This window comes from Bubalus kerabau, chromosome 8 (assembly GCF_029407905.1).
Source record: "Bubalus kerabau isolate K-KA32 ecotype Philippines breed swamp buffalo chromosome 8, PCC_UOA_SB_1v2, whole genome shotgun sequence".
NCBI classification, from domain to species: domain Eukaryota; kingdom Metazoa; phylum Chordata; class Mammalia; order Artiodactyla; family Bovidae; genus Bubalus; species Bubalus kerabau.
The window spans coordinates 12,323,117-12,338,701 of record NC_073631.1 but is presented as its reverse complement, the minus strand read 5'-3'; the positions used below and the strand labels follow the sequence as shown (position 1 = coordinate 12,338,701).

At 42.8% G+C, this 15,585-nt stretch overlaps 1 protein-coding gene across 6 annotated transcripts in view; it reads right to left on the bottom strand.

The window, feature by feature from the left end:
- Positions 1 to 2,543: 2,543 nt before the first annotated feature.
- Positions 2,544 to 15,585, bottom strand: part of AKAP9 (A-kinase anchoring protein 9) — a 164,963-nt gene continuing 151,921 nt past the window's right edge. For 3 of the 6 annotated variants that reach the window (XM_055589687.1, XM_055589689.1, XM_055589691.1), the window contains 10 exons: positions 14,675 to 15,343; positions 14,261 to 14,466; positions 13,702 to 13,807; positions 12,053 to 12,235; positions 10,603 to 10,803; positions 9,530 to 9,762; positions 6,628 to 6,713; positions 5,150 to 5,300; positions 4,192 to 4,331; positions 2,544 to 3,091 (listed from right to left, as the gene is read on the bottom strand). In XM_055589687.1, the coding sequence (XP_055445662.1) occupies positions 3,057 to 3,091; positions 4,192 to 4,331; positions 5,150 to 5,300; positions 6,628 to 6,713; positions 9,530 to 9,762; positions 10,603 to 10,803; positions 12,053 to 12,235; positions 13,702 to 13,807; positions 14,261 to 14,466; positions 14,675 to 15,343 (2,010 nt within the window). In that variant the 3' untranslated portion in view covers positions 2,544 to 3,056. The remainder of the gene's footprint in view (positions 3,092 to 4,191; positions 4,332 to 5,149; positions 5,301 to 6,627; positions 6,714 to 9,529; positions 9,763 to 10,602; positions 10,804 to 12,052; positions 12,236 to 13,701; positions 13,808 to 14,260; positions 14,467 to 14,674; positions 15,344 to 15,585) is intronic. The other 3 variants (XM_055589688.1, XM_055589690.1, XM_055589692.1) reach the window with 1 other exon arrangement.

Below are 15,585 nucleotides of genomic sequence, written 5' to 3'. Positions count from 1 at the left end.
GGGGGTGCAGGCTGGACCCCTGGGCGGGAGCTAAGTTCCCGCATGCCTCGGGGCCGAAAGACCAAAACATAAGCCAGAAGCAATACTGTAATAAATTCACAAAGATTTAAAAAATGGTCCACATCCAAAAAGCATTATTTTGAGAAGGGATCCATAGTTTAATGAGATTGCTAGAAAGGTTCATGGCACAAAAAAAACTGTGGTAAGGCTGGTTCATGTTTAGTGAATAGTTATAAGATTTAACAAAATTTAGCTTTCAACTACGGTAGACTAATTATTGAGAAGTATTAACAAGTCTGCCTGTGGAGGCCTAATGTTATAAGGATGCTGATGGGGAAACAATGGGAGTGAAACTGATCAGAATACCTACTCACTCTTTTCTCATTCTCCCTTAGAGTGGAATTACCTTGAATAGAAAGCTGTGCTTAGCTAAAAAAAAGGTTTTACCCATGAGCTCCCCTCTTCAACTGTTTTAGAATACATTTGTATTCTAGAACACTTTATTGGGACTTAGCTGCTAATATGGAAAATTTAGGTAATTTGAAATTTCCAAGAATGTAGATTGCCTGTTTGTCTTGGTATAAATTGTAAACTATCTAATGTTAAGACAAAACCCTCTGGAAGTTAAGTATCAGGTACTACTTCTCTTGCTGTTTTAGTGGTAGCCATGTTATCAGGGAGGACTAGTTTAAAGAAATAACACTGAGATCTCGATTACCTCTATGAGAGCGTCTTTGAATTGGATAGCAGGAATGCTGCTTAACTGCTGCACTATGATTAATAAAATTTAAGATTTTGCACCATCTCTGGGCATGGCTTTGAGGAAACACTTTTGGATACAAATAACCCTGCTGCTGCTACTGCTAAGTCACTTCAGTTGTGTCCGACTCTGTGCGACCCCAGAGACAGCAGCCCACCAGGCTCCCCCGTTCCTGGGATTCTCCAGGCAAGAACACTGGAGTGGGTTGCCATTTCCTTCTCCAATGCATGAAAGTGAAAAATTAAAGTGAAATCGCTCAGTAGTGTCCAACTCTTAGTGACCCCATGGACTGCAGCCTACCAGGGTCCTCCATCCATGGGATTTTCCAGGCAAGATTACTGGAGTGGGGTGCCATTGCCTTCTCCACAAATAACCCTAAATTTATATAATTAGGTAAATATGGATTAATCACAAAAATACCCACTTGGGTTCTAAATGACACTGTATGTAGACTTAAAGTTGATACAAAGGCACACAGGAAAACTCTTCCTCTATGTGGGGAAAGAAAAATCCCAGTAATATTTAGTTCTAAAATTAGGACAACTTTCAGAATCTCTAAATCCTACATATTTGAGATAAATAATAAGGTGATATGTACTACCATAGGCCGAATGCTTGTATCTCTCCAGGTTTGTATGTTGAAAGTGAACCCCCAATTTGTTGGTATTTGAATGGGGAAGGTGATGAGGTCAAGGGGGTGGAGCTCTCACGAGTGGGATTAGTGCCCTCATAAGAGAAACTTTAGAGATTACCCTTGCCCCTCTGCCATGTGAGGACACAGAAAATAAGTCTACAAAATTAGGAAAACAGACTCTCACCAGATAGCAAATCTGCTGGTGCTTTGATCTTGGACTTTCTAGCCTTCAGAACTGAGAGATAAATTTCTATTGTTGAATAAACCACCCAGGCTATGGTATTTTGTTATAGCAGCCTGGAGAGACTAAGACAAGCACTGAAAACTAAGCCTCGTTAAAAATGAAGAAGGTTCTTTTTGGCCCCACCTTGGAGCTCTCAGGGTCTTAGTTCTCTCAGTGAAAGCATAGAGAAAAAATAAAACAACATAAAAATGGGTTTTAAAAAAGAAGTGAGATCCTAGTATTTATGGAAAAACACAGAAGAGCATTTCTATAGCTTTGAGGCTAGAGATGCTTTATTGATTTTCAATTTTTAAAGTCAAGCTATGGACAAAAGCATAGCAGATATGATGCTGACTGTAAGATACATGGAGATATTAACACCTTTGACACTATGATAGGAAAGTCTGGCCTCAGGAGATTTCAGGGGAGGGGGAGGGGAGCCTTAATATCCTCACCTTTTGAACTGGAAAACCAAAAGTTACTATGAAAACTTAATGAAGAAAAGAAACGGAGAGGTTTAAGATAGTCTCTAAAGTTATAAAAAAAAAATCACAGCAGACAAAAAAAATTAGCTATAATATTGATACTGAAAGGAAAGGAAGCCCCATGGTAGAAAATTAAAGGTTAACTGTCTTATTGGAGAGTCAATAGACCATACTGAGTAAAATATATCGGGAGTTGGTATGTCCGGAACTAAAGGTATTAGCACATACTGCAGCTGTTTAATTGTTGTCTATCAAAAGAATTAAAAATATCAAAAACTATCCTTGAGTCTACGGTTGGAGCAGGAAGGACGGGGCAACATTAGCTTTGCATCCTAAGCTCTTGTGAACATTATAATTTGTAGAAGTGAGCATGTGCTATAAATATAATTTTAATAAAAACGTAATAAAATGTTAATTATAAAAAAACAAAGAAGGTTCAAATACAGTGTAGTTAAAACGGTGAAGTCATTTTTATTTCAGTACTTGACAAAATACCCCATAAAATTCAAAACTTCTACCATTATACAAAAATAGGTCTCTACAAGTGATATTATCTGTCTTCATCACCAGTAGCAAATATATTAGGCAGAAACATGTAACTTCAGTAGCCTTATAAGAAAAGTGCAGGACACCTCAAGCTACACATTCAACTGTATCATAATGCCAAAAGTTTAATCTTTTCACCCATTAGATAAATAACACAATGTTTATAATTTAATCATTTAAATTAGCATTCCACAAATATACATGTAATTGAATGATTATTGTGCATGAATACATACACAGTGCTTATATGTACAAATTCCAGTTTTCATGTGCTGGCAAGGGCTTTGTATACAATCATAAGCTGTGTTCGCATTGGTCCCATTGAATATCCACAATACAAAAGCACAAAAGAACCATTGATTTACAAAAGGAAATCTGTTTAAAATCAATTCATGATGTTTCAAAGGATTATCTTCTCATGCCAGCATGAAACTGAGTCGAACCTATAAGACAGGAACAGGATAGTTCAATGATTTCAGATCAGATTGTGACTTAGACTAACTAGTTCATGATGGGCAGAAGATTATTTCCTATCGTTAAAAAAAAATGCTTTGTTTTCTCCTAAAGAAGTTTTATTCAAACTTGATTTTTTTAAAAAGAGATTTTGAATATATATATTCAAAAGCATCTGTATCTGTCTCCGTAACATGCTAGGTGAGATTAACATTAAGATTTTCTGGAAAGTGCCCTGCGGGCTGAATGTTCTATAGAACATTTTGCTCTTCAAAATCTTGTGAAATTTAGATGCTCAGACCAACAAAGTCCAGCTATGATAATAAAAGTTTCCTATAGCAACAAGTTGTTTGAGTTAGACAATTTCTTGTATGAAGAGATAAACTACTAAAAACAACTGGTGATGAGTCCTATCTATTTTGTAGGAATAGCAGAAAAAAGGGTCTCTAATAATAGTTATATATATATATATAATATATGCATGTCTGTGTGTATGAAAGTTGTCTTAAAGGTCATTAAATTGAAATGATTTAAAACCTTTGAATCAGGAGTGAACTGAAAAGAGGGAAAGAGGTTTTTCTCACAATCCACTTCTAAGAATGAAATTTTTTGTGTGTTTTTGAAGAGAAAAAATAAAAGGTCATCCTTACAGTCTTTGGACTGGGATGGGTTCCTCGGATCATACACAAAAGCACAAGGCTGGAACAAAGATTATAGCCACACTAAGTGATTAAGGAACCTGTGTCTTCCTCTCGCCTCCCTATGCCTTATCTGCATGCGCAGAAGCAATTGCTTTGGAACAAGTCCTCCAGCAGTCTCTGGAAGCTTCAGAGTATCTGCACATCAGTGCTCATCGTGCATCTCACCTAATCTTCTCGATGAGACGAGCAGGGATTTTTTGGGGGAAGAGTGGGATCCAGGGTGATAAATCCTGTTTTGTCTTAAATTCCTAAAGGGTAGCTGATAACTCATGCACTGAACTAGAAAATTTGATTAATAATGAGGAAAGTCAAAGAATTTCAAAAAGAGAAAGATTTCCAGGCCTATCTAGCACTGTGGTGCTGCCAATACTTGGTTAAGCTGAGGGTACCTGACTGCACAGTTCCAAGTCGTCTTTGCAGTGCCTCCAGCCGAGTGATATAATCTGTCAGGGCTCTGTCAGGATCATAATTCTGAAGCTGAGAACATGCTAAGGAACCAGGGTTTAAATCAGCTGGAAGGCCTGGGTACCTATGAGATTAAAAATATGAAGATGAATCCAAATTATCCAGAAACAATGCAAGTAACTCATGAACCTACCTCCACCCCTGCCCTCAAAAGGCAGACCACATGTATACTCCCCAGTCTATATGTATCCACCCACCTCTGAGTCTGCCATGTGTTAAGGAAAAAACTTGTCAATAAATTCAAAGCAGTCACTAAGTCATCAAAAGAACGTCCAACACAACTGCTATTGCAGAGAACATCAATGAAGGCTGCATAAATATAAATGCATATAAATGCATCTTGTCCTGCAAACTTCAGAGATTTTTTTTCATAATTCCAAAGACTCAATTTTAGTTAATGCCTTTCTTAATGTCTAGCCACAGCACATATACTGAATAACACTTGATCAACTCTGTTTCCTTTACCCCTGGAAACCAGTTACAAATTCAAAAACTATTTTTGGTTCTGGGCATTAGATTATGTAAACAATATATAACTAAAGACATGTTTAGCTATTTCATTGCAAAGCCCCAACAGTGTCCTTCATTCTCTGTTATTAGTATAAGGACTGATGTTGAAGCTGAAGCACCAATACTTTGGCCACCTGATGCAAAGAGCTGACTCACTGGAAAAGACCCTGATGCTGAGAAAGATTAGGGTGGCAGAGGATGAGATGGTTGGTTGGCATCACCAAATCAATGGACATGAGTTTGAGCAAACTCCAGGAGACAGTGGAGGACAGGGAAGCCTAGTGTGCTATAGTCTATGAAGTCACAAAGAGCTGGACATGACTTAGTGACTGAACAATAACAACACTGGTATAGATTTTATCAAACTCTTACCTATTTTGAAACGGTAAAGGAGACCTTGGATAGTCCAGATCTGATCTTGAGCGGTATGCAGTATGTCTCGGTTCTCCATAGAGCTCCAGCCCGCCAGAAGAATGATAAAATGTGTCCGTCTTTTCTGCACCTAAAGTAATCCAAAATGTACCTTGTAAAGAAAAGAAAAATACCAAGCCCTTGAAAAATTTCTACAAAGCAGATAAGGTTCAAAAGACTGACTATACTGCCCTATACTACACTATCTCCCATTTATAATCATTTTCAATTATTCTTGCTACAGAAATAGCAAGAGAAATTGCTAGAGAAACAATAGTATAGCTTATTTTTTTAACCTTTGAATATTAGAATTTCTGATAATCTGGAACTATACCTCTAAGAAAATATTTTCTTACTCTGAGGAGTGTCTGAGTGTGTGTGTTATGAGAGAAAAGGCAATGTGGATTAACAATATTAGACTGTTAATGCTGTTATATTAAGTCCTTTTATCACTCTATTCTGCTGACTTTCATTGGAAAAAACTGGAACCAAGACATACTAACTTACAACACAGAATTCATTATGGTTCAAATTTCAGCTGTTTCAGTATAAGGATGTATGTGTGTGTGCTCAGTCATGTCTGACTCTTTGTGACCCTATGGACTGTAGCCCTCCAGGCTCCTCTGTCCATGGAATTCTCCAGGCAAGAATAATGGAGGGGGTTGCCATTCCCGTCCCCGGGGATCTTCCTGACCCAGGGATTGAACTCGTGTCTCCTGCGTTAGTGGGGAGATTCTTTACCACTGAGCCACCGGGATGCATGTTTCAAAAACACTTCATTTAGAATAGTACCAAATATACTTCTTCCATCTCTGCACAGAAGAGGAAAAGGTGGTTTACTACCAGTACATGTCAGTTATGCTGTGTGTCTATAGCTCTGTGTGCTTCCCAGCTTCTCATCTCCTCCTTTTGCCTGAAATGCTGAAGCCCTAGTGTTTGAGTATAGAGAGAAGGAATTTTAACTTTTATATCACCTATTGGTAAACCCAGAAACCTGTTTAATATTGCTAAATTGTGAAAACTTCAAATTGAAACTTCCACATAATAGAGTAAGAGCAATCCTATCTCGAACCAGAACCTTAAATGCAGTTGAACAGAGTGGGCTCTGGAGCCAACAGCTAGGGCCACCATCTCCTACTGGGTAATTTGTTGCAAATGACAAAAGCTTTCTGTGCTTCAGTTTTTCATCCGTAATTTTGCTTACATCACAGAATTGTGAGAATACATGGAAAGAAGTGGGGCCTAGTGTGAACCAAGTGTGCCATAAAAATCAGCTCTTTTACTACTCTTCAGAACAGCAAGGTCCTCAGCTTTATTAGTTATAAGGGCTCTGTCTTTGGACAACACAGGTCCCAGAACACATTATTTGGAAGGTTATTATATATGCAGTAATTTTAGAGAAATCACCAACATAAGAAAAAATTCTATTTTGACTTCACCTGGATTCAATCCAAAGCCATCCCTGTTAATATTGATGGAACCAGAACTTGTGACTCGATGCCACCGTCGAACCAAAAATTTCATTCTAAAAAAGATTCCAATGGAAAATTTCACAGAACATCTATAGTGTAAAGAGTATAGACACACACTTTCTACAGAATTCAAGTCATACATTTAAATATTAATGCAGATCAAATTTCAATATAATCACGTGGCTAATATTATGCCAATGTCCCGTGGTTTGTGATAAAACTAACTGAAGCAGAACAGGGCTTTTCCCATGAGGCAGAGGTTTCCTGCTGCCAGTACCATGTTCTGTCTTTAGAGGAACATGGGACACAGAGACGAAGAGCGAATGTAACAGAAAAGGGAAGCTGGATGGGCAAAGAAAGGGTGAGGAAAAATGAAAAGAGGAAAGAATGGAGACTAAGGGCAGAGGAGATGGAAAGAGAACAGAAAGATGCTTAATTTGGCAGTGAGAGCGAGTGGGGAAGCAAGAAGAGTGAGGCCGTGCAGTCAGGGATGGGATACAGTGCTGGCCTCCAAAGGGGCGGGGTGGCTGCGGCACCGCCCAGCTGCAGCCAACGCTGCTGCCCCGTCCTGGCCCCAGGAGCTCATGGGGCACCAGTTCCCTGCCCCGTCCTGGCCCCAGGAGCTCATGGGGCGCCAGTTCCCTGCCCCGTCCTGGCCCCAGGAGCTCATGGGGCGCCAGTTCCCTGCCCCGTCCTGGCCCCAGGAGCTCATGGGGCGCCAGTTCCCTGCCCCGTCCTGGCCCCAGGAGCTCATGGGGCGCCAGTTCCCTGCCCCGTCCTGGCCCCAGGAGCTCATGGGGCGCCAGTTCCCTGCCCCGTCCTGGCCCCAGGAGCTCATGGGGCGCCAGTTCCCTGCCCCGTCCTGGCCCCAGGAGCTCATGGGGCGCCAGTTCCCTGCCCCGTCCTGGCCCCAGGAGCTCATGGGGCGCCAGTTCCCTGCCCCGTCCTGGCCCCAGGAGCTCATGGGGCGCCAGTTCCCTGCCCCGTCCTGGCCCCAGGAGCTCATGGGGCGCCAGTTCCCTGCCCCGTCCTGGCCCCAGGAGCTCATGGGGCGCCAGTTCCCTGCCCCGTCCTGGCCCCAGGAGCTCATGGGGCGCCAGTTCCCTGCCCCGTCCTGGCCCCAGGAGCTCATGGGGCGCCAGTTCCCTGCCCCGTCCTGGCCCCAGGAGCTCATGGGGCGCCAGTTCCCTGCCCCGTCCTGGCCCCAGGAGCTCATGGGGCGCCAGTTCCCTGCCCCGTCCTGGCCCCAGGAGCTCATGGGGCGCCAGTTCCCTGCCCCGTCCTGGCCCCAGGAGCTCATGGGGCGCCAGTTCCCTGCCCCGTCCTGGCCCCAGGAGCTCATGGGGCGCCAGTTCCCTGCCCCGTCCTGGCCCCAGGAGCTCATGGGGCGCCAGTTCCCTGCCCCGTCCTGGCCCCAGGAGCTCATGGGGCGCCAGTTCCCTGCCCCGTCCTGGCCCCAGGAGCTCATGGGGCGCCAGTTCCCTGCCCCGTCCTGGCCCCAGGAGCTCATGGGGCGCCAGTTCCCTGCCCCGTCCTGGCCCCAGGAGCTCATGGGGCGCCAGTTCCCTGCCCCGTCCTGGCCCCAGGAGCTCATGGGGCGCCAGTTCTGATTTCTTATTTCAACTCGTTTCAAGGCTTGGTTTTTAGGATGGTCAAAATACAACGAACATACAAGAGAAGAAGAAGACCGTGACAGTGTGAAGTCCTTCAATGGGAACTGGCTCTCAAGGAGCCTTCCTGAGTCCTGGAAACCGAGATGAACAGCTAACTCCTGTGACCTCTCACTTACTGTCTGGAGGGCCGTGCATATTGCTCTGCCCCGGGAGAGAGTGAGTGAGGATTAAATCTTTTTTCTTTGTCAATGCACCTCCCGGCACTTAACCCTGTATAGGCTGTACCAGGTGATGAAGGGAATGAAAGGAAGGAAAGCTCTTTGCTTTCTCCAACCCTCTAATTCTTATACCAGTGCTGAGAAATGACAGAACCAGACAGGAAGCCATCTGGGAGACACAGTCTGCAGGCTGTAAGGCCCTGGCAGTGCGGAGGCCAGCTGAGAAGGGCAGTGAGGAGCTGAAAGATAGCATATGGTCCCCAGCACACAAAAACACTAATACCACCTCTTATTCTGCCTCTGTGGCCTTCTGAGGTATTTGTGAGTAACCTGAATACAATGGGATTGGACAGTACTTAAAAAAAAAATGTACTTTGAGACTGTCTGCCGCCTACAGAAGCAAAGGGAGGGGCATTAAGGACAAAGCAACGAGGTGTCTGGGTGCATCCAGCCAGGTGAGAGGGCGGCAGGAGGCTGTGTCGTCAAGGGAGTCAGATTCCTGGCTCCATTTCAGCCACATACAGAGTGAGCATGGGAGTGCCTAGCTTGGAAGGCCAAAAAGGAGCAGCAAACGCCCCAGCAGAGCCCAACACACACTTAGGCCAGGGATTTCTACAGCTGGGCTGCTGGAGGGGCTGTGGTAGTAGTGAAGAAAATGAAGCTATGCCGAGGTAACTTTTCAAAAAGCATTTTTCTCCCTTATGATCTCTTTTCTTTCTATGTCTGAACTAGTTCATGGGCTTATTTAGATTAAAAAAAAAAAAGAGAGGGACCACCCAGACCGGATATTCCAGCTGAGTCACTGGCTGGCTGCCTCTGGGAGGGCCCTTTCCGTAGGGTCTGTCCGGTATGATGTGAAGTTCCCCTCCCTGACTAGAGGATGAAAACCTGCCCAGAGGGAGGCGTGTTTCAGTGACGTCAAGAGACTCCTACTGGATGACTACAGGGCGCAGGAGGCAGAGCAGAGAGAGAGGACTAAAAATAACTCAGTTTCTCAGAATGCATTCTACTCAATGCCTTTTCTTTCGAGTACCTCACCTGGAAATAGCCATGGACACTCTGACGACTGACCGAAACCTGGTGAAGCCCTTTGGTCGGTTGGTGATCACCTCCAGGTCTGTGAAGGCCGGCTGTCCCCCCATGCGGGCCAGCAGGGCCAGGGTGGCCTCCTCACACTCCTGGAACCCACCCAGTAACAGGAGCAGGTATTTCTTCTGATAAATGAGAGCTTTCCGAAAGCTTTCTGCCCTCAGGTATTTGCCATAAATTCTCTGTTTAAAGGGAAGAAAAACAGAAAGACATTATTCAAACTGTTCTGCAGGGGAAGATAATCTAGACTTTACTTTTAGTAGCAGGAGTAGAATGGCTGGTACCTCATCGCTGTTTTCTATTTTACCAGCAAAGTGAAAAGTAAAGCTAGACCTTGATACTTCCACTTCCATTTAGTCAATGAATTTTAGCTCCTATTAATCATAGTTAACGCAAATGTTTTTGTCTTCGCCAAAAACAGTATAAAGCTTTTAGAGTAGAGAGTATAATAGTACAGAGCTACTTTTATTATCATCATCACGTTTAACTTTGTCAGTGTTAATATTTTCTATCTCTTTAAGAGTCGTAAACTTACATTCATGCCATAGTTGGAATAAATATTACAAACGTTTTCTTTTTTTGGATTTTAAGTTAACTGATTAAGGTAGTTGTCCTATTAATACAATATTCATTATAAGTCATAAGAGACGCTATTTAGAGGGCTTACCATTACAGAGCATGATCCTCTAATATTGACAGTAGCAGAGCTTCTATACGGAATTGAAAAGCTAACTTTCTGTTGGTTTATTAGGGATGAGACTGTGGGAATGGGGACCGTGAGCTCAGGGTGCTGCTTCTGTGACCTCTGTGAGTTTAATCTGGTCCCAATCCTGGGCATGCTTTACCACAGTTTTTTTGTGACTAGCTAGAGACCTCATTCATGACAGACTGAGATACCTGGAGAAACCACCTCAGTGTGACCTCAAATTCTTTAGTCTGACCATTAGGGTTAGTGAGAGATGAAATAAGGCAAGAGCAGAGAACCGACTTTGTTGTATGTTCAGCTGGAGGATGTCTCCTACCTTTATAGCGGCATGCTCAGAATCAGGGCTCAGATTCTGCAGTAGAGCTTCGTTCCTCAGCTCGGCTTTGAGTTTGTACACTTCAGCTTCTGCCCTCTTCAAGGATTTCTGGAGAGCCAGTTTTTCTCTGTTCCACACTTCTTTTTCTGAGGTGATGATGGCTTCAATGTTGGGGCCACCACTGAGTGAAAACCTAGAAGACTGCAGAGGCCAGAGCCTACTTATGTGATTTTAAAGAACAAGTCTCTGAAGAAAAGTCTGAATTTAACTTATTAAAGGTATCCCTATGGGAGATATAGAGTAGTATTCAGCTTTCCCACCTCAGATGGAGAAGTTCAAAGCCAATCTCAACTGACATTAGGAGGCTCGGATGGTAAAGAATATGCCTGCAAGGCTGGAGATCTGGGTTCAATCCCTGAGTCAGGAAGATCCCGAGACAGGAATGGCAACTGCAGTACTCTTGCCTGGAGAACCCCGTGGACAGAGGAGCGTGGAGGGCTGCAGTCCACGGGGTCGCAAAGAACTGAACTCGAGAGAGCGACTCATAGGACAACATTAACTTTTAAGTTTATGGCCTTGCTGAGGAGATTAACTTTACAACTAAAAGTCCCTATGAAAGCCCGGACCCATGTTTAGATTAGTTAGTTTAGATTGGTAGAGCATTCAACTAAGACAGTCTATCGTCTTTTGTTTTGGCTGCGCCACAGGGCTTAAGAGATCTTAAGTTTCCTGACCAGGCACTGAACCTGGACCATGGCAGTGAAAGCACTGGGGCCTAACCACTGGGCTGCCAAGGGATTCTCCCCATTGTTTTTTGGGGGTAGACTTTCAAAATGGACCATCTGGGTCCAAATGCTGAGCCTGTTCCAAAAGCAGTACACTGGAAAAGTGGGGGAAGCCAGCATGTACACAGGGAAGTGGGTCTCTGCAGAAGCTGTGTGGATGTGTTACCGTGTGTCTGACCACAAAGCCAGTCTTACAGGTCTTTCCTGTCTTCATACTGATGGTAACAGAGCTGACAATTTAGTTATTTTATAGTTTTTAAATGGGAAAAATGTAAATAAATTCCCGAAGGAGTTTATTAGACTGAAATCCACAATTTAATAGCATTTTCACTTGAGTTGTGAACACAACGAGTGATAAATTATCGAGAAGAACAGGCAGAACCCACATTTGAACACTTCTTCACATGTGTCTGCAACTGGCCCACAGGTAGGGAGTTACTCGGCTTTGAAGATCAACGTTTCTTGGTTTGACTACTGACCTCAGTTTTCTCATGTGCAAGGCTGGGTATGGATTAGACATTCTGAACATACACAACCCAGAATCTGGCAGAAGAGATTCCCAACCAATCAATAAATAAACAGCTACTATGGTTCCTATACAATTTTCTAATGATGCTACTACACATCAGATGCTAAGTATGCAGCCATGATAAAAACAGACGTACGTAATCTCTGCCAGTTCCTGCCTGTCGATGCCACCTGATTTGCTCCTCCAGCTTCATAATCATGTTTCTTAAATCATTCTTTTCTTCAGTCAGTTGGCTGATATGTCCCGTCAGCTCAGTATTTTGTCTTAGTAGTCTTTCAGTTAATGAGCCACAAGAAGTACCTGGGGACATTAAGGTAGGCTAAAAGACAAAACAGCGTAAGGTCATACGAGCACAAATGTTTATGAATAATGCATATAAAATGTGAACTCACTGAGAACAACAGACTTCATGAAGAACCATGGCTTGTGCTGAGTCTTAAGTAATAACCAGGACTTCACCAGGGAGGAAAGAAGGGCATATTAAGTAGATACAACAGCAAGTACAAAGATACAAGGCTTGAGTGAGTGTGTTACCTTTAAGAAGTTACAGACATGCTTATTAAGACTAACCATAAAGCCTGCTTTCATTATACGGATGACAGACCTAAATGTAGGTAGTGAAGAGCAATGAAAGGCTTGAGGCTGGAGCATGCCATAAACAAATTTATGTGTGACAAAGAGTCCTTCCACAGTACTCTGCAAAGTAAAGTAGTATATTAGAGAAGAAAGATTGTGGCACCAAGCTGCAACATCAGGAAGTTATTGCCCATAGTCTAGGTGAGGAATGCTGAAGGCCTGAATGCAGGCAATGACCGAAGGCACAGGGACAGACATTTAGGAACCAGAATGCACAGACCCGAGTGACTGCCTGGGGGTGCACGTAAGAGCAGAGGAAAGTGATCTGTGCTGACTTTCAACTCTACACTGGGCGATACCATGACCAGAAATGCGGGATCAGGGCCGGAAGGAGGAAAGGAAGATGATGCTCAGTCTGGTCTATGCCTGTGAGGTTCCTAAAGAGGTCACTGTGGGGTATGTTTCCCTAAGGAAAGGTGTTGCATAAATAACTGAAAATATCAACCTGGAACACAGGACAAAGGTCTAGACTAGAACCACAGTCCACAAGAAGATAAGCCACATAAGGGCAGGATCTTTATCAGATTTCTTCATCGTAGCCTCAGAACCCAATATAGTACCTGGCACGTACTAGGTGCCCAATATAAGTATTTGTTCAATAATTAAGTCTACTGAGAATTCAGGCTTAGGGAATGAATGAGCTTTCACAGTAAGAGGAAAACAATGGACGAGCATAGGAAGAAGAGGAACTCTTGAAGGTGAATGACAAAAGAAATGGAAGAAATGAGAGAATATTCACACAAAAGGTAAGGAAAGAGGGTATTTTAAATGGAATAGGTCAAAAGTATCAAATGCTACAAAAAAACCAAGAACTACAGGGACTGAACAGATTCGCCACATGAGTCAACTGAGCACAGTGGCAGCATCCCGAGCACGGTCTCACCGAGCGGTGTGGGTAAAGGCAGACTACTGCTGCGAGAAACTCTTCATAATGTAAGTAAGAGGCCAGCAAAACTTTTCAATAATGATAATATTGCTTCCCCTCAAACTTTCACTATTTTCTGTTGGGGTAAGGCAAACATTACTAATATTTTAAATAAATGAAACGATAAAACGTTTTTAGAAAATGCAGTGCCAATATCAAATGATTCATGTAATTTCTATAGCTTTGCTCTCGATACTTTAAAAAGTGTTTTTAAAAAGTCTTACCTCTTCTCCTGGCTGGCCAGTTAATTTTTGCAGTTGTAAAATAATTCTATCAATATTTTCCTGAACCCAAACAAAATCTTCATCATCTGCTGTTTCAAACTGTAGTCTTCAAAAAAGAAAAAAAGGGCAAAAAGTCAAAACGTATCAACTCCAGGAGCAGTGTTACTAACACAAGCATCACAGGTCGGGCGACACTACTTCACCTCTGTTCCTCCTTTACATTAGCTGCTCTCTTTACATTAGCTGCTCTCTTTACATTAGCTGCTCTCTTTACATTAGCTGCTCTCTTTGCCCGAGTCAGGGTGTTAGGAGGATGGTTTTACATTAGCTGCTCTCTTTGCCCGAGTCAGGGTGTTAGGAGGATGGTTTTACATTAGCTGTTCTCTTTGCCCGAGTCAGGGTGTTAGGAGGATGGTTTTCAGGTGTATGAGTTCTGCTAAAGATCACCTTCTAATGTAAACATGCATTAACGTTAAAACTTCTCTAGCTACTAGTGAGGGACAGACTGCCCAGCCTGCCTAAGAATGCCATTTCCAAAAGTTAGGCAGAAAATTCTAACCTGTTGGAGGCTTTCTGGGCTAGATGTTGTAGTTTTGAAGCCACACACTGAAGTTTTTGTCTGATTATTTCCAATTCATGATTATAGCCAGTTCCTCCTCCGTTCATTTCAATCATTTTAGGATAGCTTGATTCCTTTGTCTCTCCCATTTTCTGCTGAAGAACCCAATTTCTGGTTCGATCATTGGTTAAACTCCAAGTGGTTGGCTAGAAATTTTGGACAGAAAAACGAAAATTGTACCACAAATAGCACATCACATTCTTTCTTAAGAGAACACAATTACTGTTTATATTCCAAATAAACTTCTATAGATTTTTAAATGATTGTACATCATTTAATCCAGTATCAAAATTATATGATCACAGGACTGCAATATTCTTCTAAAAGATATTTTAAAACAAAATGTCAATTTACCTCATTAAGATTCTGATACAGAATTCTTCTACTTTCTCGTTCTTCTTCTCGTTCTAGTTCTTGCTTCTGGAATTCCTGCATAATTCCTTGCAGTCGTTTACCTTCCAGGTCTAGCTTATAAACTTGCTGCCTTTTCTCTTCCAGCTGGCGCTGAAGATCTTCCACCTTGGACTGAAGCTCATGCATTTTCTTTTGTCCCTCTGTGTTGGCCTCCTGTTCTGTCTGCAGTGTCTTTCTGTGAACCTGCCTATCCTTTTCCATTTGCTGTCTTGTTTGCAAAGAATCCAGTTTATATTTCTCAGTCTCATTTAACAGTTCCACTATACGACTGTGTTTCTCCTCTAGCTGTTTTTGAAGCTCTTTAAGGAGGTCCTCTGAGGGTAAGGATGGCCGGGGCTGCCCACTATCATCGCTGCTCTGCAGCTGTGCGTGTAACTCCCGCTCCCGATCCAGGGTACTACTCATTTCCCGAATCCGAACCTTCTCGGATTCAAGAAGTACCTGGAGCTCCAGGTTGCGGCCTCGTTCTTCAGCTAGCTGGGCCTCGTGCAGCGCTCTTTGTGATTCTATCTTCTGCTGTGATTCATTCAGTTGCTGTTTCTGTTGTTCCAAAAGTTGACTCAGTTGGATATTTCTTTGTTTCTGACCCTCAAGTGAAAATTTCAGATCCTTGTAGGAGAAAGTTGAATTTGAGAATTTGTTCATGTTAATATTGGCAAAAATAATTCATAAGTATACAATTGTGCCCATTGTGCTTTTATTAATACTAAGTTGGTAGTATTTGGTAAAAGAACTGATGACCATTTTGCTAACTTATATTTTCAGTAGTTAGAGTGTAAAATTATTTGGGCAGCCAGTTAATGTTCATCAAAGAATATCAGCAAAAGAGTTAAGCTAAATAACACTTTCTC